Source organism: Temnothorax nylanderi, unplaced genomic scaffold (assembly GCF_030848795.1).
Source record: "Temnothorax nylanderi isolate EJ_2023f unplaced genomic scaffold, tnyl_v1.0 TNYL_tig0636_pilon, whole genome shotgun sequence".
Lineage (NCBI taxonomy): Eukaryota > Metazoa > Arthropoda > Insecta > Hymenoptera > Formicidae > Temnothorax > Temnothorax nylanderi.
Window position 1 is genome coordinate 14,388 of NW_027249698.1, and position 26,072 is coordinate 40,459.

Consider the following 26,072-nt stretch of genomic DNA (forward strand, 5'->3'; position numbering starts at 1 on the left):
AGCGATTCTCTTGTTGGGCGCCAGACGCGTAAATTCGCGTCCGCGAAATCGCGAGAAACCAAAAACGAGACGCAAAACGAATAAGTCGGTGTGCGAGGGAATGGCTGGCTCGACCTAATAGCAGGGCGGGGTTGATGAAGGGCAGCGCAGTATTCGGCGGGGTGACGCCTAATTAATAACGAATGTCGTAACTCAAGCCATTAACAAATAAAGAATAACATTTATTCTGTAATGATCCCCGGATGAACAGTAAATGCCAATGGGGCTTTCAAAACAAAAGCAAATAGCAGGTGGTAGATAACGCGGGCGTCAAATTTCGAATACAAAATATGATAACGCGGACGCCAGAAATAAACGGAAAATTACGTTAACTCAGTATACGCGCGGAAGGCGCAGCAAGAGAACGTGTGAGGAAAACTAAACTTACAAAATCATCGAGATCATATAATTTCACAGCTAACAATAGTAGAAAAGTTCGCGGGCAAATAACATAGAATATCGGTACAAATTACGACTGACTACGACATAACGGAAATAAACGCGAAATAATAGCGCGCAATACCGCGAAATTATAATGCGCCACGCTTGGAGCGCGTGAACGCAAGTTTCCAAACCCGTGCCGGGATTCTGTCGCCAAATAATCTTAACCTAACGCAAATCATAATCTTAATCTACCGCAAGTAATAATCTTAAACTAACGCAAAGAATAATCTTAAACTAACGCAACGAACGCGACGCGAGTAACGTCCCAACGCAAGAAGGAACGAACGCAACATGTGATATCGCCAGGGATATCCTCACGCGAAGAATAAAGGCGCCGGGGCGCTCGACGAAACGCGAAATACTAAACTAACGCGAGAAAATATACGGAAGTACCGCGAGCAATATTATAACTAACGCGAAATGACCGATTTATCCTAACGCAAGAACTGAGATTACGCCAGTGATTCTGATCGAACGCAACACACGCGATCGTCAGCGATCGTCCAACGCGAAAAATGATGCGCCGAGACACTCGGCATAACGCGAAATACTCGACTTAACGCGAGAAAGATACGGAATTACCGCGAGGGATAACGAGACGCAACATTAGGTCGACGCGAATGGTATCTTAAGGCGAACCACAACCTTCCGCGAATAATCTCTCAACGTAGCCGATATCGCGAGGATAGTCTAAATGTCCGAACGCGAATCGTGAGTAACGCGATTACACCAACGCGAATATCCCTCTGACGCCATTAATTACGCGTACAGAATCTAAGGTTCGACCGGGCGAAATACTACGCCTAACGAGACACGCGGTCGTGGACGTGAAGGGCGCGAGAAATGGCGTATTCGCGATATCGAACGTCGTCATCGACGCGCCTACCGCGATCTCCAGAGGTTCGTATATTTCGATCGCGATCCCACGGCCACGAGACCATTCCGGTGCCCCTCGCTCTCGCTATCGATCGCTAAATACGCCTTGTCGGCGAATACGCTAATTATCGCGAATTTTCCCGAGCGAGAGCGCGACCCGGGGAGCGGTGTCGTGGCTTTACATAATATGTTACCGAGGCAACCTCACCGTAGGCAGATCCTCTCCCGAGGGTCCTCGCCGTCGTCCCAAGGGTCGCGACGATAGCAGCCGGACGTCGTACTCAGCTCCGGAATGCGACTTAGTGCGGAGACAATGCCGAGACTTGATTTTCGACGTGCGTCGATTACCGAGGACGATTTACGAATGCTCCCGAAATTTCGCTCGATGGCGGAATCGATAGCGCACCCCACCCCGGGCGTACGCGGCCCCGCGACGTTGGAGCGCGGACCAATGAGGGGTGAGCTCGCAGGCTCGCGGCGGATTCGTGCGTAGGGCCGTGAATTACGGCTTTCCGCAGGGCGCTAAACGGCCCTTCGCTCGCGCGGCAACTTTTCCGGGATTCTTCCCGGCGGCGGACGGGACGTGTCTGCTTCCGTGTTCCTTCCCGCACCGGTTCGGGAATGGTGGCCATCCATCCCGGAATCCGGTCAGCAGTGTGAGGAGGACAGATGGGCTGATTTTTGCCCCGGCGTCCCGGGGCCCTGCCATTATGGGTCCGCCCGCCGCTGTTTCACGCGCCGCGCGCGTGTTCCTGCGCTCCGTCGCTTTCGGCGGCCCGCGGGTCGCTTCGATCCGCTTTCCGTCGTCCGAGCTCTCGCCGTTATCCTTCTCGTCGACTCCGCGTCCGCTTCCTCTGTATCCTCTCAGGAACTCCAGTCTCAGCTCGGTGAGGCGCCACGCAATAATACAAAATAAAAGGGATCAGTATATCGTAACGCAATGACTAATATGCCCCTGGAGATCTCGCATCGATTCGTTGAACCGTCCTCGGGCGTGAAAAGGTCGCGAAACCCGCGCCTTGTGACGGCGGCGGGGCGCTGCAACGATGCAGCGAAACTGCAACGTCACAGTATATAAATATATTCCTTTTCCTTTCTTTCTATAATCTTAAGTCACATTCATACTCTTGTTTAACGTATTATACTCACATTTCTTGTAATATTACACATTCTTCTTTTAGTAACTATACACGCACATAAGTATATATACATATATACACCCACACATACATATATATATACGAATATGTATATATTTTTTTTCTTTTGGGGGTAATTATAACTTTACCTCCGTACGATATTCACATCCAAAACTTATATGTATGTATACTTTACTATCTTAGCATTTCTAGTAATAGAATCATAGACATTAAGAGTTACCTTTATAAGTATACGCTCCAAAAATAAGTAACACAAATTAGAGGCTAAAACCATTTTCCCTGTTTTACTCTCTCCTCTAGAAATAAAAAAAATAACAATAATAATAATAAAAAAAATAATAATAATAATAAAACAAAAAAATATTATATATGTATACAATTATACATATTTGTTATGCAAGTACTGCCTGGCCGTCGACTACGAAAAATAATCCCAATCAATTACCTGATCAAACTCCTCTAAAAGAATAATATCTCGAACGGGCGGCGCACAGTGGGTCGAAGCGTAGGAAATAGCGGACATAGAACCAAAAAATTGAATTATCGAAATATTTATTTTTTTTGCAAATTCTTATAGTAAATTTGTTGTAGATTACTGAAATAACGTCATTCACTCTGAATATTTACGTATTTTCCGTACAGATGTACGATAACACAGGTCATCCTTACATATGTAACTTCTGCGACTTTTCCGCGCTAATGTTTCAGGTTGCCCTATCTGTAAACGGTGTTGATGATCGAATGCACGTTTTTTCTACGTTATTGTTCATGTTTTAAGTAAACAAAAATGATATAAAAGACAGTTTATCGCATTACTTGAATATTTTCCGGGACAATATCTGATCCATGAGAAAAAGTACGTGTTATACAATTTGTAATTAAGTTATAAAAAAATGTTTAACATTGTTAGGATTCTCCATAATTTTATCGTATACAATAAGCCTTGTACTACATACCTATGGCGATATCAAGTGCCGCTAGGTGCCGCTTAGCAAAATATATAAAATTTTCTGAGCGAAAGTCGCAAGATTGCAAGTATCGATAGCGAATACTTGCAATCCCATGCCGTGTAATGAAAATGTAAAAGTTGTGGGTACTTTTTTTTATAAAAAGATAAATTTTCTATGACAATAATGATGATTTCATGATAATAAAATTACTCTATAGTCCCAGCGAAGGTTTTCAAGAAATAATTTTGTTAAAAATGGTAAGTATTACCGCTGGCATTTGCTAGGTATTTCTTACCTGCCCAAGATGCACCACGTGGAGGTTGCACAGTCGGATTTGCATCTCGTGTGTGTGTGTGTGTGTGTGTGTGTGTGTGTGTGTGTGTGTGTGTGTGTGTGTGTGTGTGTAAATCAAAGATTGCAGACTGTAGTGTTAAATTAAAAGTTGCAGTGCCTCAGGAAACAACTTGTCTTTCTTTTTTAAATTATCCCGTGATCGAAGACTCAAAATAAGAGGATCAGAAGTAACTAATAACTGATGTAAAACATCTTCATTTGTCGCTACTCTATTTATCTTGCGTTAGTGTCCTTCTCTGTATTTTCTGAATTCTTTATTCCGAGCTTCGCTTGCCTCTTCTGATAGGGCGCCTATAGGAATAGAGAAGTTGGATATAATTTCTTCTCCATGCATTAATAATTTATGGACGGATGAAGGCATATTGTACCAGCCATAATGATGGACAAACAATCTTGCTGTTTCTATGGCATATTTTCTGAATTTCTTCGCGTCTATTGCTTCCCCGCATGAAATTGTTTGGAGAATTATTGCAAATCGTTTGATTAATTCTTTATCTAATCCTGTAATTTCTGCAGTAATATCAATTTCAGAAAAGAAACGTCTAGCCGTGTTCCATATCGAATTTTTGCTTCATGTGTCATACAATTTAACATTCAAAAAAAAGCATATTTCATGATTTTTTTCCGGCGAAAGTATAAAAGATACGAAGATCGGGTTTTTCGCAAATAAAAGTACGTATTTTGGAGTGCATTTTCTGATTTTTGTTTTTTATTTGCGATGGAAAGTACTTCCCCTACAGCCCCTCGCCCTAGGCCCTGCATGTTTTTGCGGTACCGGCGGAATCTCCGAGCTGGTTCATCTGAAGACAAAGAAACAAAAAAGGTTTTAAAATTTATGATATTTTCTAGTTTTATCGGATGCTTTTTGCAATTTTTTAATTATTTCTATTTTTAAGAAACAAAATAAGAATCACAAAGGAACTGGAATCACTTCCAGTCCGCCATTTTGTTAAAAATCAAAATTTCGGAAATCCCATCCGATGGGAACTAGAAAATGTCATAAATTTTAAGACCTTTTTTTATTTTTTGTCTACAGATGAATCAGCTCGGAGATTCCGCCGGTACCGCAAAACCCTACATGACATGCAGGGCCTAGAGCGAGGGGCTGTAGGGGAAGTACTTTCCATCGCAAATAAAAAACAAATATCAGAAAATGCACTCTAAAATACGTACTTTTATTTGCGAAAAACCCGATCTTCGTACCTTTATACTTTCGCCGGAAAAAAATTATGAAGTATGCTATTTTTTTGGTCCGAGAAAGGTATATGCCCTCTTAAACATTGTATTATTATTTACCTCTTCATATAATTAGACATTACAAATTTATATTTTAATTAAGATAGAATACGGATATACAGTTATTTATTACATCTAATAAAACATGAATTATTATACCTGTAAACAAGAAGTTCGCCCATCCGATGAACGGTTTCTCGATACTGCTGCTGGAAATCACCAAGCCTAGGCCTCGTAGAGAAGTGCCCATGGCAGTTTCTGCAAACGCATTTTTAAAAATATCGTGATAATGTATTATCATATATATTTCAAAAGTATCTGGGGCTGTAAAAATTATATACGAATCAGTATTTATATGTTGTAATTTTGATACTTACAATTTAAAGAATTTGATTTTGGTCTAAATTTTATTTATCAATAGGAATAACATTTATATTTAAAATGTACAGTTCTAAACACATCATACCACATATTGCATTCAGCGTATGTTTACTAAAAAATGGCATTAAATCTTTTACAACTGTGCTTTCTGCATTTTTCAAAGATTTGGTCATGTTTTCACCTTCCTCGATCAAAATCTGAATAAAGAGCTGTAATATATTAAAATGAAATGTGGGGGTTAATATCTTTCGTCGTGAATGCCACTTGGCGCCTGAAACATAAATAACATATTGCATAATTGTGTGATAACGATGTGCAGTGAGACATATATATATTTTTTATTTAATTTAAAATTTATTGATTTTTAATAACCATTGAATGTTACACATGTATTCTTTTTGTGATATGCGTTTAAATTTTTGCGACAACACATCGTGTAATAAAACGTGTAAGAAAGAAATTTTTCGTAATGCGCTTATTATCTTTTTTTATAATATTTATATTTAATGTGATTATATCATTTAATAATTTATTTTTTTCTATTTAATAATACAATTATTTTTTTCATGATTGATATGAGATGTTGTGAACATATATGTATGTAAATCTAATTACTATTAATATTAATCTAATTCAAGATAATCGATTTGGAAGAAATAAAGTAAAATTTTTTTAAGATTGAATTCTCTTGCGTAATAGAATATATCTATTTATATTTAATTACATAGAATTTTTCTGTTATCAACAAAATTGAAACTTAAAACAAAATTTAAGAAGAAGCCAAAGCAAACTTTAATAAAGCCTATACCATTATTTACATTAATATCGGTATGTTACCTCCATTAGTGAGAAGACCAGTACCGAACCAAGGTTGTAAATTATCGTAAATAAAAGTTTTTTCGATGTGTTTTGTGCTGTTTAATATTGTCTGAAATTGCAGAAGAGATATTAAGTTAAACGTTATTTAATTCAGACGCCATTTAAATAATTAATTAATTGATTTCAAGAGTTTAAATATTCAATCATTTCTGAGAGATGAATGAAGAGATAATCATCTTTAATTTTAAATACCCTATTAAATTATATTTTAGACTTTTGACGAATAAACATATTTTTTCAAAATAAGAAAACATAAAAAAGTAAACATCGCCAATATATCAATAATTAAAATAAAACAGAATAAAATTTCTTTCATATTTCACCTCTAAATCATTCGGATGACTGACGGATGCAGGAAAAAAGAATAACCATATTTTTATAATGGGATAAAACTCGTCAGTTAATGGTAACCAGTAACTTCCATTTTTCTTCTATAAAATATATGTATATGTTTATTATGTAAATTCACGGAAATATTATAAATATTGATCAAAATATGTATGGTTGACTTTATCGTTATATTTAATGTACCTAGATATTTCATTGTTCCTCAAATAACTTCAATAATCAGAAAATGAATGTTATTGCTTAAAAATATTTATAAACATAAATAATTTTTAAAAGTAATCAACGTGCAATAATATCAATAATTATATATCTCAAAGAAATATATTTGCAAATATTATATCTGAAAATTTGTATGCACAGGCGAATATTTATTTACGGGAATATATTGTATATAAAATTATAACTTACCTCGTGAACCAAAATATTGAAATGCATTTCCAACAATTGGATAACCTGATGGTCCTGGTATAAGATTGATAAGTCGCCCCTTTTTTCCATGATAATGCACATAATAATTAGATATCAGCAGAATAAGGATAAGTAATAGTAATATAATAGTGATCACTATTGGCCGACGAACTAATTAGCCAGTTTAAGGAAATTGCGATTCCTTCTGATGTCTTTTTTTAATATCTAAAAACTCAATTGATTAGAAATCAACACATAAAAAGGAGGGCATGGAGCCACAATAGGGTGTTCTCGTGCCGTGACTTTTAATTAAAATAATATTTTAACAAATGTTTTGGTCTATTATCAGACCATCTTTAATGTGATAAGTTAAGGTAACACAAAGACCGGTAAATAAAAAGATAAGATAAACGAATTAATCGCATTAGTTCTTATCGCTATATAAAATTCGAATCAAACGCATATCCTATTTCTTCAATGTATAAAGATCGAGGAGTAAACTGAAATGAATTACGGCTTCACAAATAATAACATGTCATCGAAATAAACGTGTAAGAAAAATGTTTTCTGAATATGTGCATAAGTGATGAGATGATTAGATATAATGTTCTATGTAGAGGGTTATGTTGTAAAATTTTTACTAATGTTATTAGTTCATTGTGACATGTTGTTATTTGTGAATCCGTTATTTATTTCAATTTGTTTCTCGACTTTTATACTATGAAGAAATAGGATGCATTCGATTCAAATTTTATATTGTAATAAGAACTAATGCGATTAATGCAATGTTTTGCGGTTTTCATTTACATCCCCTTATGTTTACTCGTCTTTACGTATTATCTTAACTGATTAGACTATAAAAGATGATCTGATAACAGACCGAAACGTTTGTTAAAGTATTATTTGAAATAAAGGTTACGAGCACCCTGTTGTGGCACTATGTCCTCTTACTTTATTGATACTTTATCACTAACAATTTTAAAGAGATATAATGTAGGGGAGACCGGGGCGAAGTCGTCACTATTTTTTCGGTGCCGATTTTTAACAACAAAACAAATAATTTTAGTAAAATACCGTTGAAAAGAGTGAACCCTTAGGATACATTTTATTAATTATTTTTTGATAGAAAAATGGAAACATTAATTAAAAACACAATGGCGAAAATAATTACAAGAAAAGCGCACACGCTTATGTGCCCTACGCTAGCACGAAATGCACTGTTTTTCGTCAGCTCTATTCTGTCATCTCTGAGCACACGCAGCACATATTATCCAAGTTCTCGCCGGAATCCGACCACTGCTGCTTCTTTGACTTTGATTTTCGCTGGAAGCCTCCATGATATGGCTTGGTGACGACTTTGCCTCGGACACAGAGTTTAATCGCTCATAAAATATTAGAAATCAACGAAAATAAAGAAATTTCACTGGATTCGTGTTCAGCATGCATTACTCTTCAGAATCACTTATCTCGAGATTCGGAGAGAAAATAATATTTAAAATATTTAAAATTTTCGACGCGAAAAAAATTTTATTTTTGACCTCCGAAAACACGTTTGTCTTAATGAAAATCACGACATGGCATATAATCTCACTAAACTTCGTTGGTCACATGGGCGTTTACCATAAGTAGCGTTTACAATATTAATGGCGAGTTCACACAACATACAGATTTCGAGATAATTGTAGTGACGACTCCGCCCCGGTCTCCCTATTATTTATTTTATTAAAAAATGCATGTGCATAACAACGTATAAATTTAGTAAAAATTGATTTAATTTTTAAATATTTTAGAGATATTACATTATTAAAATTGTTTTCGTTACTATAAAGTATGTCACGATAAACTGATGTTCTTATATTAAACGCTTGCGAGTGACTGATTAGTTCTGGTACTGATCTGTTGACTATTTCAACTATTTGCTTTTATGATGTTTTGTTTGATTTGTTAAATGACTTGAACAGTTTTAGATAATAACAAACGTCTAAAATTTTTTATTAGTGAGCTTTTTATAAATTGTTTAAATAATTGCTTATACAAGCAATATCTATAAATAATATCATAATATCACCAATACAAAGGTTATCGGTAGCGAAATGGTTAGAACCATTACGCGGTGTTACATATGATTTGCATGATTGATATTAAAAGGAATGAAGAGATTAATATGGGATAATAAATGTTCCGTATCTATTTATACAACGATCTGAAAACTTCTTCAACTTTTTTCGATTCCTTTTCTTAGTGCTGCAATGTCAGCACAAGCAGTAATATAATACACTTTATAATAAAAAAAAAATAGTTTTAATATTGCATAAATTGTGGTGATTGCATCGTCACCTCTTCAACCGCCGGATATGCTTTAGAGTCTAGAGTCTAGAATCTAGACACTCATACATGAAAATTTCAAGAGACACGTAAGTGTCTCGCGTTAAGTTCATGCGCAGCGCGAGACACTTCCGCACGGAAAAAAAGGAATCGTAAAATATGGATGACTAACATTTTTTGCTGCAAGAGCTATATTTTTCGCAATATAGTATCAAAAAGTTTTGCTACTATTGCTAAAAATATAACTCTCGCAGCAAAAAAAATATTAGTTCATATTTTCTCTGTGGGCAAGTGGTCTGGGTCAGAAACCAAAGAGGTCCAGTCAATAGATTCTAATATCTGAAAACAACATGAAAAATATTATTTGTGATGTTAAAAGTAACAATACTGGAAAAACTTAGTTTATTCTCATAAAATATACGTTACCTGCATTTTCGTAAAAAAATAGGTGTACAAATATGACACAAAATCATGAGTCGTTACACTTTTGTACGCAAATTGACCCAAATAACATTTAATAAATTTTTCGAAAAGATCTTTCGATCTTCCTCCACCCAAGGCTTTTAGTAAAGCCTTGGCTCGACCAAGAATATGTACCCCTTTTCGTAAGGTACATATTTGGTGGCCTCATCGGGCAACCTACCGATCAAATTAGTTGGTCGTAAGCACTCTAGCGGACCAGTATCGGCAATTGATTGAATCTGTATAAATAATATAGTTTTAGAAAATAATGCAGTAGAAATACTGGTGTGTGTGTGTGTGTGTGTGTGTGTGTGTGTGTGTGTGTGTGCGCGCGCGCGCGCGCGCGTGTGTGTAAAATATTATTTTAAATATTATTATCTAGCAACATGCTTATTTATTTCTGCAACTTTATCTAATCAAAATTAATAATTTACCATGGCTCTCAAATTGTCCATATCTCTCATGACAATAAACTGCCTCATATGTTCAAGAATTACATCGTTTAATATTGTTTTATAAATGAACATACTAAAACATTTATTCAGCCACAAATCTTTATAATTTGCAGACGTAACTGAAATTCCTGCCCAATGTTGAGAAATGCTCCGAGCGATCGGAGTACTGATCAAAGAAATATCTCCACTAAGTAAAGTCGGCGACAGGAAAATTAAGCACGGACATTCTATGTCGAAATGTGAGACACTTGGTGGAAGCACGCATATATCAAGGGTATCTACAAATATTGTACTACATGTGTAAAATAATAGTAAAAAAGAACAAGATAATTCACAAAGTTAAAGTACGTTATATACAAATGTATATAAATTTGAATTAATAATTTAATTTATATTTTACCCCAGTGATAAATTCCACAAAAATCTCTGGCAATCTGTAGAATTTTTTAGTTTTTAGATATACAGAGTGAAAGAACTCAGTTAAAGAAATATGCTCATTTTCGGTCCATAAACCGATTTTTATCATTCGAACGAAGTTATTACTTGAACCAAGTCTTTTGTACCCCGTAAGTTACCCACAACTATATTTAATTACCGCGTAAGAAGGTATTGGTGTCTTTTGAGAATATTCGTATACGCATTCTTTTGAAATCAATGTACGTTTTAAAGACGCAGACATTAAAACTTTAAAACCTAGTGGTGCTATAATCAGTTAAACACATTTCAATAAAAATTAAATAGAGAACATTTATTTCAATTAAGATAATACATAAGAAAATACAGACATATTTTAAAATATATATAGGGGAGACCGGGGCTAGACCGTTAGTTTTTTTTCGGTGCCGAAATTTTCGATTTTTTAACAACAAAATAAATAATTGTAGTTAAACGTGGTATACCACTGTAAAGAGTGAACCTTTAGCTACAAAATTTATATAGGAAATTTTTATCTACGTCGCTTTGTTTAACCGGTATAGAGCAAAAACGACAACGGTGCAAAAATTGAAATCTCAAAAATGCCGGGGTTTAACCGTTACACTGCATTTTCAATACATATACGTACATCTAATCCTGAAAAATGATAGGATACATCTTAATAATTGTTTTTTAAAAGAAAAATATAAAAATTTATTTAAAATTTTTATGCGAAACGTTATTAAAAAATAGTTACGAGGGTTCCTCTTTCCGCAGAAGTCACTCGCCCGACTTGTTTCACTCCTCGACGTCCGATGACTCTATTCGGTGTCTGAATGGTTGTAATTCCCGTCTCATCCATATTCCATATGCAGTGAGCCCGAAAATGCCTTGGAAATGCACCCGGACTGCTTACTGACGGATTAACCCCAAACACAAGTTTCAGGTTTGATCGCCCACGAAATATTAGACATCAACGATAATGAAAAAACTACACTGGATTCGTGTTCAGCATGCATTACTCTTTATAATCACGTACCTCGAGATTTGGAGAGCAAATATTATAGCAGATATTACAAAATTTCCACGCGCAGAAAATGTAACTTTCACCTTCCGAAAACACGTTTGCCCTCGTAAAAATCATAACACGGCAGGTAACCTGCCGAAACTCCGTTGGTCACATGGGTACCATAAGCAGCGTTTACAATGTTAATAGCGAGTTCGCACAATATACAGGTTCCGAGATATTTGATTTTTCGGATTTACCCCGTTAGCGGTCTAGCCCCGGTCTCCCCTACTGTTACCGTTGTCTTTGCTTACGCGTTTTATTTTATTTACTAATTTTTTTTAATACTCTTATTAATAACAAAACTATGGGTAAGGACTTTCGATAAATTCAAAAAAGGTTAATGTGGCTATAAGAGTCGACGCGGATGTTTGTGCGTATAAATTAAATTATTATTCTTCTTCAACGATGTCGTTTTATAAACAAAATTTAAGGAATCTTATTCTTATTTTGTTCTTAATAAGCGTTCTTCTGACTTTAATTAATTGCTTCATAAGTTTCACGATAAAAAATCCAAAAATAGATTAAATAAATTTAAAATACAAAAACTGTTGACGCATCATTTTAGCCAGCGTATTCAAAACAATTGGTAAGGACTTTCGATAAATTCAAAAAAAGTTAATGTGGCTATAAGAGTCGACGCGGATGTTTGTGCGTATAAATTAATTTATTATTCTTCTTCAACAATGTCGTTTTAATTTATACGCACAAATATCCGACTCTTATAGCCACATTAATTTTATTAATAATATCAAAAATATTTAGTCAGAAATTAAGAGAAGAGTTTTTGGATTTTTACGTATATAAATAAATACAAAAAATTTAAAACCCTGTTCCCGCTACAAAGATTTTTTGTGTTCCCTGTTCCTGTTCTTCAGCTCTTTTAATTTAAAGGTAAATAATAATTTTATTTAAGTATATATATATGTATATATATATATATATATGTGTGTGTGTGTGTGTGTGTGTGTGTGTGTGTGTGTGTGTGTGTGTGTGTGTGTGTGTGTGTGTGTGTGCGTGTGTGTGTGTGTGTGTGTGTGTGTGTGGTGTGTGTGTGTGTGTGTGTGTGTGTGTGTGTGTGTGTGTGTGTGTGTGTGCGTGTGTGTGTGTGTGTATGTGTGTTTGTGTGTGTTTGTGGTGTATGTATAAAAAATAAACAATATTTTATACAATATTTATATATTGTACAAATTGCATCTATGCATACGAGAAAATATTTTTAAAAATTTGACTTACACCACTGTGGTTCTTTTACCCCTCCATATATATAATATATATATATAGAAGTTGACCAAAAAATTGCTATTTCGTCAAAATTCAATCAAAAAGAGTTATTTTGAATTTTTGCATACTGGATTTCTTGTTAAAATTCTAATCTCGTTGTTGAAATTCTAATCGTAATTGCAACGGGAATTTTTCGGTGCACCACTACGTTCATTATCGTCGGCTTGCGAGAGATCTTCTAGAGCAGCCATATAGAACCACGGTTTAATTTGCATAGGAACGTATAATCTCATCGTTCGATTGGTTTTTACGTCCATCGGATGCTGATATCAACCGCGACGTTTCCGTTCATCCTCGACATTCAAGCCGACGAGGCGCACAGTGTAAAAAATCGATAGCCGCCTCGATTTACTATGACACACCGCCGCTACGTGCGTCTTTCCACGCTCGCCGAAGCGGAATCCGACTTCCTCGTCCGGCTCGCCATGCGCCAGTAGAAATTGCCTCGTTGAAGCTTCGGGAAGACCAACGACTACCGTTAATCTGTTAGAATATCGTAAACCAGCTAGCAGTCTAGCTGGTGCAATATAAATTCAGAATCAACGCCAACTGGTCTGAATTAATTAGATTATTAATTTTAGTAAATCGCACACAGATTATCCCAAGAATTATTCTCCATTAGCTTACAGAGATTAGTAGATGGTCGACCTAAAGCCATCGTCAACTAATGTGAACTGAATAAATCATCCGTTACTGTTGCCGATTAATTGTTCGATAATAAGAATATTATCATTACCGTTTGGGTCAGTTTGCCAATGGCTGTCATCACCACTACACGACGACGATCCGATAATCCGACACGATTTCACGGTACGCGTCTTGACACGACAGTTATTGCGTTTTAGAGATCGCGAAGGCGGGCCGCACGGTGATGCGAACTCCTGGCCGACCGAGAAGCTTCCTGCGCGTACGAGTTTTTTTTGCGGCGTGTTATTGAGAAATAAATTATAAACCAGACGCAATTACGCTATATGTAAATATTCGGTTCACAACGATAATATTGTACAAGCAATAGATTTTGTAAAATAAACAGTTAAAGGCATTATATATAAGTTCAGAAATACAGAAGTTATATTACTTATACATATACATATATTGTTAAATTAAAACTTTGCATCTGCATTATTAATTAAAACTTTATACATGATTATATATGTACAAAAAAAATATTATAAATTCTAACTCTTACATTTTTTTAACGATAAAACTTACATATATATGCCTCTTCTACATATTTTTGCATTTGCTCATTTATAATGTAGAACATTGATACTTTCTACGACATATTGGCATGTTAAGACATTACAGCCTTAAAATAAGATCTATAAATAATACTATAAATACGGGTTTATGAAATATCTTAGACAGAATCTGAATAATTAGAAATAAATTGTTGTATCCTTAGTGCGCTGTTTGAATTGATTCCCAGGTATACCAACCTATAAATAACGATGTCTAATGACATTATATTACCTTGAAGATGATTGCGCATTTATGATGATTATTATTCACGACGATAGCATCGCGCCGTACACATTACCGCTAATTAAACGGAAACATTTTACAACAACAAAATACGCCGCTAATTCTACGTGTTTATGTATAAATTTTATATGTGCAATTGTTTCTTTCCGTAAGAAACATATAATAGAAAAATCATAATTACTGATATAAGACAAAAGTCAGATCTTTTCAGATTTTATTCATTCTGATATTATCAAACAAAAATGATAAGATTGTAACGGAAAATTTTACATGGAATGTTCTAATTCGTGATCAAACTGCGAATTAAACAGAAATCCGTGAAAGCGGTTTACAGCCTAAAATGTTAATTTTATATTGTTTATAAATCAGGAATGAAAACAAATGCAAAGTCGTATGATAAAAATAACAGTATTCCTCTCAAAGAACATTTAACAATTTATTTAACATTACTAAATTTATCATTACAAGACTAATTATAAAAAGACTTAATAGTGCTTAAATAATAATTGAATGATAAATTTGGTAAATCTAAGTAATAATATTTTAGGAAAGAAAGAGAGAAAGAGAAAGAGAGACAGAACTTATTTTTATAATATTATTTTAATAGAAATATAAGTCCTCATACATACATATACATGCAATTATAATTTTTCGTAAACTATAATTTTCGTAAACTGAAATATTTAAAGCAATAATATTCTGGAGATCATATATTCAACTAGAATTAAATATTACAAAATAAAAATATCGAGGAATTATTATTGCGTACTTAAAATTGCATTCGTAATTATATTATGTATTATGCAGTTATGTATGTCAATCACTTATCAATTTCTGACATACATTTTTCAAATAATATATGTATGAATCACTAATATTAATATAAATTTAAATTAAATTTAAATGTCTAATTTGAGTTCTGTGTCAATACTACTATACTAAATTAAAAATTTCAAAACATTTTTCCTTAGGCAGATCTAAATTCGTAAAAAAACCGCAAAAAATAAATAATGATCTATACTTTTACACAGTTCTAATTAGATAAAACAATTTTTAGTTATTAAGCAGATATAGCCAGTCTAGTATTAATTTTTGAGTTCTAGAGACTACTATTATACACGAATCATACGATTGATTTGTCACGCTTACAACAAAGCCTTTTTTGTTAAAGCTGAACTGTCTTCTTACATACTATGATCGATATTAATAATAATTTTTGCGTCAGTTATTCTCGTATACCTATTACGTTTTTAATTGGATAACACTGTGTATTATTGTTTAATTGCGAATAGCAATTAAAAATTGATTGCGAGTTATAAAAACGTGCACGTTGATTAAACTAATCGTTAACAATGATCGTTACATAAAATCCCAAATTAATAATCCCCTTGTTTGATGTATAAATAAATTCTGCTTTTGAAAAATTAAAAATTAAACTTTTTGTATTAATCTCAAAAAGCGTTTTGTATTATAACGGCATACTTACACCTTTAATAACAATATAAAATAGTTTTATTAACTTTTAGAATAAGTAATCTTTATTAAAGTTAGATATAATCTAACTTTATAATATAGATTACATCTAACTTTATCAATATGATATATAATGTATTATGCATGATAATTATAAAGTATGTAGTATAATAGAAATATATTAATTATTATGGTAATTATAAAATATAATACAAATTACTATACTCTTTTAATTTACAAAATAAATGGATTGCACTAATACACCCTGTATATCGCATACACTTGTGTATATATACGGAGTAAGAATATCTATTTGAGGTAGTCCTAATAATAGCGTCTAAACAAGCAGACGTTCGATAGAAGATATAACTAACATACTTTTTAATTGTTAATTTAAATATTAATTTCGCTTATCATGAATAATGAACAAGATATAAAATATGAAACACCGATACAAAATTTTTACGCCGGACAATCGATCTTTATTACAGGTATTTATCAAGTGCAATGTATTTAATATAGTAAAATATTAATTTTACGAATTAAGGCTACTAAATGTCTTGTTACGTCAAACCCCGGAATTTTTGAAATATTAGGTTTTGAAGGATAGCAAGGGAAAGGCTATCTAAAGGAGGGGAGATAGGAAGACGTAACTAGATCTTATCGTATCTCGGGTGCACGCTGGAAAAGGCGCGTGCCTCGAGACGAATGCACGTTTCGGGAAACTCCAGTCATGGGTCAACGTCCAGAAGGGACGCTATTACGCCTACTGTGAGTTTCGTGCACTCGTGGTCCTATTTTTGGTCAAGGAATTTAATCCATATAACCAGGGATCGGACCGTGTACGATTTTCGAGAAAGCAAGGGAGCTGAGGACGAGGTCTTATTCTAATAAATGAATGATATTCATTTTACAATTAATATACATTTATTAATAACGAAGGTATTTAGACATTTATTATAAAAGAATAGAATTTATAAGCGGAGTATGATTATAACAGAGAAGTAGGCAAATCATTATATACGCATGTGTATGTATGTGAGGTGTATGTGTGTGGGAAAGGCGCGGGTGTTACAATGGTACGGAGGTCATCGAGCAGGATTTTGAGGGAAAAGAATCTAAATTAACTTGACATCCTGCTCGGATTATTAATGAAAAATTTACATGGAAAAGAAAGAGAAATTAAATAGTGTAATGTACATATGTACATATCGAGGATCATGTAAATTGAACGGGGAAATGAAAACATTTATAGTAAATTAAATGTGGGCTGTATGTCAGACCGCAATAAAAATAAAATAAGCAAATATGTCGCGGTTAAATGTACATAATTATTTAATTATGTACATATATATATATATATTACAAATCTGCGGTAGAGTTGAGACGAAATTTGAGAAATGAAATCGGAGGATCCGAGAATTCGATAGACTTTTTGTAGGAGAAAAAGTAAAGGTGAGAGAAAATTTGAGGAACTTAATACTTGCTGGCCTTTAGCGTTTTCTCTTCTTGACGGAGTTTCAAGATCTCGTGGCTCTGCGGATCGGTGGTGGTTTCCATCGGCATGGTGATTTCGTGTTGAGACTTAACGCGCACAGAATTTAGTTATAATAAAAATAAAGGCAACGGCATGGGGCGAGACCGGAAGCGATAGTATTATGAATGCCGTTCTGCGCGGACTCTTACTGTCTATGATTTTGGAGTGAATCGGTGTCCCGCTGTCGCGGTTTATATATGATTTTTAGGGATGGGTTATCAAGGAATATGTCTCAACCTTTTGGTGGGTGACCTGTTTTTCGATGATGACTCTTGTTAGTCATCGATTGAAAAACATGTTTTTCTCACGGATCGAGACGCTAGATTTCGAAATTTCTATTGTCTCGTCTTTATCTGTTATCGTCTAGCGTGAAGTGTTTTTCCCGAATTTTCCTTGGGAATGTATATGACGGCCTGACCGGCTATTGACCGGCGGCGCAGGTTTCACAATTAATATACGTATTTGTTTGATTTGATGTCGGAAAGACTGGTGATTCATTATCATCAGTAACCTGCCCGCCGATCTACAAATATTATTCGGTTCTCGTCACCCCAAAAATAATTCTGTAAGAAAAACATCTTACAAAAGGTTTTATGAAAGAAGGACATCGCGAAGTCCACAGGACGTAACAGTCTCTTTCTCTTGCTATCATAGAAATATCTTCTCTTTATGGTAAAGATAATATTAAGATGATCAATACATTGATCTTTATGTTGTGATAGTATAAATATACGAAATGCATTATTAATTTTATTATTAATAGAAAATTTGTTTAGAATGAATAATTAATGTATTTCTATAAACAGTATACTCTTGTTCACTGTTAAAAAATCTTTAAAATAAACTTTAAAAATAAACATCTAAAATTGTACCAAGTTTTATTATTGTCTCTTTTCTGTTATACTGAATGTAAATAATTCTTTTATATATGCATATACTTTGTAAGGGGCAGAAAGTGTATATAAAAATATAATATTTGTAAGTCATGCGTAATTTAAGCAAATTATTTTTTAAGTTATTGTTCATAAACTTACTAAACATTAATTTTTTAATTAATAATAATACTTTAATATACATTGTAGAAATATAGTTTTCAAGATATCTTTACACAATACTTTTTACACAAAGTAGAATGCATACAGCTTTATTTTGTTAGGAAGTATCGGATTTCTCGGAAAGATCTTAATCGAGAAACTATTACGAAGTTGTCTCGACATTTCCACGATGTACTTATTAATACGGTCGAAAAAAGACAAGAGTCCCGAAAGTCGACTGGACGAAATGTTTGAGAGTTTGGTGAGAGCAAAGAAAGCGATATCGAACCATGATGTATTCGTGAAACAATTTGCTGTATAAATATATGTAGCTTTATGACCGTATGAAAAAAGGAAGTACCTAATTTCCGTAAAAAAGTCGTGCCAATCGTAGCCAATCTCGATTTCGAGGACTTAGGGTTGTCGGAAAATGATAAAAACATTTTAATATATAAGGTACACGGAGAAAAAGTTACGGTTGCTACAACAGAATAATAATGTTAATTTTCGCCCATCCATACAAAAGGGTTATGGAAACCATAGTACTATGGAAGTGACCTATATGGTTGCCCTAACCTTAGTGAGGGTAGCTACTATATGGATGTTGCAACCAATGAACAAATATTCACCCGACAAAAAAAATTATTTATTTCGAAATTTTATTACTATTTTTTAACTAAATTTGTTTCTTAAGATGCAGTCTATGATTATAAATATTTTCTCGTATTTGAAAAAAACACTTACCTTGGTGGGATTCAAACTCGGGACCTCTGGATCGTGAGCCAACTGCCTTACGTAGTAGACTACTTCTTAATTTAATGTAAGTGTTATATATAGTCTACATATGGCATAACCAGCGCAAATATATAATTTTTCAAAAATCATCTTAAGAAACAAATTCAGTTTAAAAAGAGTAATAAAATTTTGAATTGGATATATAATATAATATTTCTTAATGTCGGGTGAATGTCAGAAACCAGTGTCGGCTCATTACGAAATTTTGTGTTCGTAAATATATTTATGAAAAAAGTATATTTATAAAGTTAAAACATCCTTATCAAATCCACTTTATTCTATGCAGAAATTCTTTTGCGCGCGCAATGGAACTAACCTCTCAATCATGCAGTGATTCAGTGCTGTACCGTGCAGCTATATCTTATGGATCTCTCAACCATAATATTTGTGCTGCAGACCACATAAGAGAGATAGCAATAATTCTTTGGTTGAGGCAACCATATACGAGGGTATTGTAACCGAATGTCACGTATCGTAAGAACTACGGTTATGAAAACTGTATAAATGAGCATATCTTAACAGCTACATTCAATGTAATATCAATTTAACTTGAATTCACATACATTTCTTTTTCAATCATAGAGAATGTTGTTGTAACAACCGTAGCAATTTTCTCCGTGTAAATAATTCTAATTATTCTTGTTACTTTCTCGCCTATAAAATATATCTCGATGCATAAAAATTTATCCTGTACACACACACACACATATATATACACGTATACGTATATACGTACACACATATACTCAAAGGCTACATATTTTATGTAAATCTAATTACACATTAAATAAGCTTCCTCTCTATTATTCTCTTTCTAAACATTTCAAATGTTATAGTGAAACGGAATATTTATTTCAGGTATCCATAATTTTTCACCTTGTACGCTAATGTACGCTTTCAGGAAAAAATCAAATCTCAAATACAAACAAATATTTACGCTACCGATACCATTTTGCGCATCGCCAAACTTATGCCAAACTTAAAAGTAATTCTTCCTTCTAAGAGTAAACATGCGCTGATGTACACAATGTGTAATTATGTCAATATTTTTATTTTAATATTTACTCTGATACTATGTATTTTAAAGTCAGCTCTGTATATTGTGTTATATAGAAATAGTTTCGCGTATCTAACAATAATACAGCAAATAATTGCAACTATACTTTAAAAATAATTATTTTTATCGTTATTAGATATACACATGGACCGGATAAGAGTGTATAAATATAGCGTATCTGAATAATTTATCATGGTAATAGCTTTGCTCGTAAAAAAGAGGTTTTGCGTCACTGGCGATTGTATACTATAATAATTACCTGAATTGAATAAAAACATCCCACGCGATTGCTATTAAAGCGTTTCCGGTGAGATCAACAAGATGTCTGTGAAGTTGGCACATCATTTTCCAGCAGATCAAAAATAAAAGGGAGTTCTTGTCGCATGCAGTAGTCGAGTTCTATAGTTCCTGATACTTTTTAGTAATAGTTCTGGTGATTTTACCCAAAAAACAGTCGATCGAAAAAATGATCTGCTAACTTCCCGTAGCAGATCATTTTCTAGCAGATCAGAAATAAAAAACAGTTCTTGTCGCATGCAGTCGAGTTCTATAGTTCCTGATACTTTTTAGTAATAGTTCTGTTGATTTTGCCAAAAAAAAGTATATTGAAAAAATTATCTGCTAATTTTCCGAAATCTCGGAGTTCCGGCTTATTTAAAATATTTTTCGAATAGTTCTGAGCATACTGAAGCATTTTCTAAAGAGTTCCCGACACTAGCAATGTTGTATGATTGTTTAAAAAATTAATACCGCCCAAAAACCGAGTACTTAGAGAGAAAAGAGTGATATGCTGTACGAAATGTAACAGTTCCGGTTTATCTAAAATATTTTTTGAATAGTTCTGAGAGTACTGAAGCATTTTCTACAGAGTTCCCGACATTAGCAATGTTGTATAATTTTTTTATAAATTAATACCGCCCGAAAGCCGAGTATTTAGAGAGAATAGGGTGATATGCTGTACGAAATGTCGCAGTTCCGGTTTATCTAAAATATTTTTCGAATAGTTCTGAACATACTAAAGCATTTTCTAAAGAGTTCCTGACACTGGCAATGTTGTATGATTGTTTAAAAAATTAATATCGCTCGAAAACCGAGTATTTAGAGAGAATAGGGTGATATGCTGTTCGAAATGTCGCAGTTCCGGTTTATCTAAAATACTTTTCGAATAATTTTGAACATACTAAAGCATTTTCTAAAGAGTTCCCGACCCTGGCAATGTTGTATGATTGTTTAAAAAATTAATACCGCTCAAAAACCGAGTATTTAGAGAGAATAGGGTGATATGCTATACGAAATGTCGCAGTTCCGGTTTATTTAAAATATTTTTCGAATAGTTCTAAGCGTACTGAAGCATTTTCTACAAAGTTCCCGACACTAGCAATGTTGTATAATTTTTTTTATAAATTATTACCGCCCGAACCGAGTATTTAGAGAGAATAGGGTAATATTCTGTACAAAATGTCGCAGTTCTGGTTTATCTAAAATATTTTTCGAATAGTTCTGAACATACTAAAGCATTTTCTAAAGAGTTCCCGACACTAGTAATGTTGTATGCTTTTTTCATAAATTAATTCCGCTCGAAAGCCGAGCGGTTAAATTTTTTAAACGATTATACAACATTGCTAGTGTTGGGAACTCTTTAGAAAATACTTTAGTATGTTCAGAACTATTCGAAAAGTATTTTAGATAAACCGGAACTGCGACATTTCGTACAGCATATCACCCTATTCTCTCTAAATATTCGGCTTTCGGGCGGTATTAATTTATAAAAAAATTATGCAACATTGCTAGTGTCGGGAACTCTGTAGAAAATGCTTCAGTACGTTCAGAACTATTTGAAAAATATTTTAGATAAACCGGAACTGTGACATTTCGTACAGCAGATCACCCTATTCTCTCTAAATACTCGGTTTTCGAGCGGTATTAATTTTTTAAACAATCATACAACATTGCCAGTGTCGGGAACTCTTTAAAAAATGCTTTAGTATGTTCAGAAATATTCGAAAAATATTTTAGATAAAGCGGAACTGCGACATTTCGTACAGCATATCACTCTATTCTCTCTAAATACTCGGCTTTCGGGCAGTGATAATTTATAAAAAAATCATACAACATTGCTAGTGTCGGAAACTTTGTAGAAAATGCTTTAGTACGCTTAGAACTATTCGAAAAATATTTTAAATAAACCGGAACTGCGACATTTCGTACAGCATATCACCTTATTCTCTCTAAATACTCGGCTTTAGTTCGGTATTAATTTATAAAAAAATCATACAACATTGCTAGTGTCGGGAACTCTTTAGAAAATGCTTTAGTATGTTCAGAACTATTCGAAAAATATTTTAGATAAAGCGGAACTGCGACATTTCGTACAGCAAATCACCCTATTCTCTCTAAATACTCGGCTTTCGGGCGGTATTAATTTATAAAAAAATTATACAACATTGCTAGTGTCGGGAACTCTGTAGAAAATGCTTCAGTACGCTCAGAACTATTTGAAAATTATTTTAGATAAACCGGAACTGTGACATTTCGTACAGCATATCACCCTATTCTCTTTAAATTCTCGGCTTTCGGGCGGTATTAATTTATAAAAAAATCATACAAAATTGCTAGTGTCGGGAACTCTTTAGAAAATGCTTTAGTATGTTCAGAACTATTCGAAAAATATTTTAGATAAACCGGAACTGCGACATTTCGTACAGCATATCACCCTATTCTCTCTAAATACTCGGTTTTCGAGCGGTATTAATTTTTTAAACAATCATACAACATTGCCAGTGTCGGGAACTCTTTAGAAAATGCTTTAGTATGTTCAGAACTATTCGAAAAATATTTTAGATAAACCGGAACTGCGACATTTCGTACAGCATATCACCCTATTCTCTCTAAATACTCGGTTTTCGAGCGGTATTAATTTTTTAAACAATCATACAACATTGCCAGTGTCGGGAACTCTTTAGAAAATGCTTTAGTATGTTCAGAACTATTCGAAAAATATTTTAGATAAACCGGAACTGCGACATTTCGTACAGCATATCACCCTATTTTCTCTAAGTACTCGGTTTTTGGGCGGTATTAATTTTTTAAACAATTATACAACATTGCTAGTGTCGGGAACTCTTTAAAAAATGCTTCAGTATGCTCAGAACTGTTCGAAAAATATTTTAAATAAACCGGAACTCCGAGATTTCGAAAAACTAGCAGATAATTTTTTCAATGGACTTTTTTTGGCAAAATCAATAGAACTATTACTAAAAAGTATCAGGAACTATAGAACTCGACTGCATGCGACAAGAACTCTTTTTTATTTTTGATCTGCTAGAAAATGATATGCCAACTTCACAGATATATCAACAAAGACAAAATTTGTAGGGATATAAGGATTGCATACGACTAGCGGTTCATTAGCGATAGATGTTCAGACTTTACTGGATACACCAAACCTTCAAAACTCTATTTATCTTTGCTATCGTTTGAATCATCTGGATTATATTTATAAAAGTATTTACATAATTTTTACACATTTTTTACACATATTATTTTTCTTCTATTAAATATTCATCTTAAGGGGATATATTACCTTTCTTAGAGGGTGGCATATCTTTTCAAGTTTATGATCTTAAATGATCTTCAAACGGGTTTAATCGTCGCTAACTGTTTATTAAAAAGTTATTAATAAACAAAATAAAATTAATAGACAAATGTCGAACGTAATATAATCTTAATTTTACTAAACATAAATTTTATTATGTGTATCTATATCTATTGCAAAATAAATACGTAGGTAGTTGAAAGGCTTTTCTTAAATAAACATGATAAGATTATTGTACAATTCATATAATATAGGGGAGACCGGGGCCTAACCGTCGCCGGGGTTGAACCGTCAAATCAAATATCTCGGAACCTGTATATTGTGCGAACTCGCTATTAACATTGTAAACGCTGCTTATGGTACCCATGTAACCAACGGAGTTTCGATAGGTTACCTGCCGTGTTATGATTTTTACGAGGGCAAACGTGTTTTCGGAAGGTGAAAGTTACATTTTCTGCGCGTGGAAATTTTGTAATATCTGCAATAATATTTGCTCTCCAAATCTCGAGGTACGTGATTATAAAGAGTAATGCATGCTGAACACGAATCCAGTGTAGTTTTTTCATTATCGTTGATGTCTAATATTTCGTGGGCGATCAAACCTGAAACTTGTGTTTGGGGCTAATCGGTCAGTAAGCAATCCGGGTGCATTTCCAAGGCATTTTCGGGCTCACTGCATATGGAATATGGATGAGACGGGAATTACAACCGTTCAGACACCGAATAGAGTCATCGGACGTCGAGGAGTGAAACAAGTCGGGCGAGTGACTTCTGCGGAAAGAGGAACCCTTGTAACTATTTTTTAATAATGTTTCGCATAAAAATTTTTAATAAATTTTTATATTTTTCTTTTAAAAAACAATTATTGCATGTATCCTATTATTTTTTAGGATTAGATGTACGTATATGTATTGAAAATGCAGTGCAGACTGTTATACCCCGGCATTTTTGAGATTTCAATTTTTCCACCGTTGTCGTTTTTGCTCTATACCGGTTAAACAAAGCGACGTAGACAAAAATTTCCTATATAAATTTTGTAGCTAAAGGTTCACTCTTTACAGTGGTATACCACATTTAACTACAATTATTTATTTTGTTGTTAAAAATCGGCACCGAAAAAAAAACGGACTGTTTAGCCCCGGTCTCCCCTACTGAAAGTGAATATGGGAACACAGCTATTTTCAATAATTTTTTTAGAGATGTTGCCACCAAAATTTTTATTTGGCTGTTTTTTGGGTGGTATGTGTTAGCACTATACTTGTTAGTAAAAAAGACCCAGCTTTTATAGTATAACTTGAAAATAATTATTTTTAATTATTTATAATTAAGCCTGGCGACTAATTCCCCCGAGCAATCGAACTGGCAATTTATTTGCATGTTCCTGAGTGATCAATTATCAATATCCGATAAAAATTAAGACTTATACTATTACTTGAAAATCCGTTTTTTTTCTCACCTGCGTACTTCTAAACCCCCCAGGTACGGCCAGCCAAGTGTTCGGATTATCGAAGGAGAGTCGTCCACGCAGGTTAAAACGGAAAATCGTATTTTACAAAATCACTTGGCCAAAAGTGTCGTCAGCTCTCCGACTATATACGGTGAAGAGAGTCGGGATTCAAGCTTCACACGAGATAACATCTGACAGGAAGTAACGCGCGTAATACATCGAGATATAATCAGCATCGCGAAAAACAGGCAATAATGAATTCAATTATCGACTTAATGCGGCCTTTTTAAGAGTGGAGATGGAAGAGAAGAAGAAGTGGAAAAACATCATACGAAGCGAAAAAACTTCTTGATCGCAATAAATCTCTTACATGGTATTCTTAAAAACGGAAACAACATGTTATCTTATTGTCAATCGCTGAATATTTTCATAATTAAAGGCCTTGAGACTAAATTGAAAAAAATTGTAATCAGACGCGTGAAGATTGAAGTCCATATGTTACATAAATTAAATGAATAGATTCTATTAATCTAAATCTTATCGTTAATTTAGGAAAACCGATTTTAAT

The 26,072-nt window shown here is 33.9% G+C and overlaps 1 protein-coding gene and 1 long non-coding RNA gene across 17 annotated transcripts; one reads left to right on the forward strand and one right to left on the reverse strand.

Moving 5' to 3' along the window:
* Nucleotides 1–200: 200 nt before the first annotated feature.
* Nucleotides 201–25,965, reverse strand: LOC139784498 (cytochrome P450 4c21-like). Of its 16 annotated transcripts, none has more exons than XR_011721580.1 (8): nt 13,034–14,107; nt 7,076–10,101; nt 6,643–6,750; nt 6,278–6,368; nt 5,526–5,711; nt 5,219–5,383; nt 2,965–4,114; nt 201–2,815 (listed from the first exon to the last, which is right to left on the reverse strand). XR_011721580.1 is itself a non-coding variant. In XM_071723673.1 (8 exons), exons 3-8 carry the CDS (start codon nt 7,175–7,177, stop codon nt 4,854–4,856), a joined length of 894 nt encoding a protein of 297 aa, XP_071579774.1. In that variant the 5' UTR covers nt 7,178–7,300; nt 8,875–10,101; nt 13,034–14,115; the 3' UTR covers nt 4,839–4,853. The 16 variants fall into 16 exon arrangements, 15 of the variants coding, with proteins under 15 accessions (XP_071579787.1, XP_071579784.1, XP_071579774.1 ...); XM_071723673.1 differs by lacking the exons at nt 201–2,815; nt 2,965–4,114 and adding an exon at nt 4,839–5,095 and having other exon boundaries at nt 7,076–7,300; nt 8,875–10,101; nt 13,034–14,115; XM_071723680.1 differs by lacking the exons at nt 201–2,815; nt 2,965–4,114 and adding an exon at nt 4,839–5,095 and having other exon boundaries at nt 13,034–13,535; nt 13,818–14,114.
* Nucleotides 24,739–25,214, forward strand: LOC139784500 (uncharacterized). The gene is made up of 2 exons (XR_011721581.1): nt 24,739–24,848; nt 24,948–25,214. It is a non-coding gene; the product is annotated as an uncharacterized lncRNA (long non-coding RNA).
* Nucleotides 25,966–26,072: the final 107 nt, after the last annotated feature.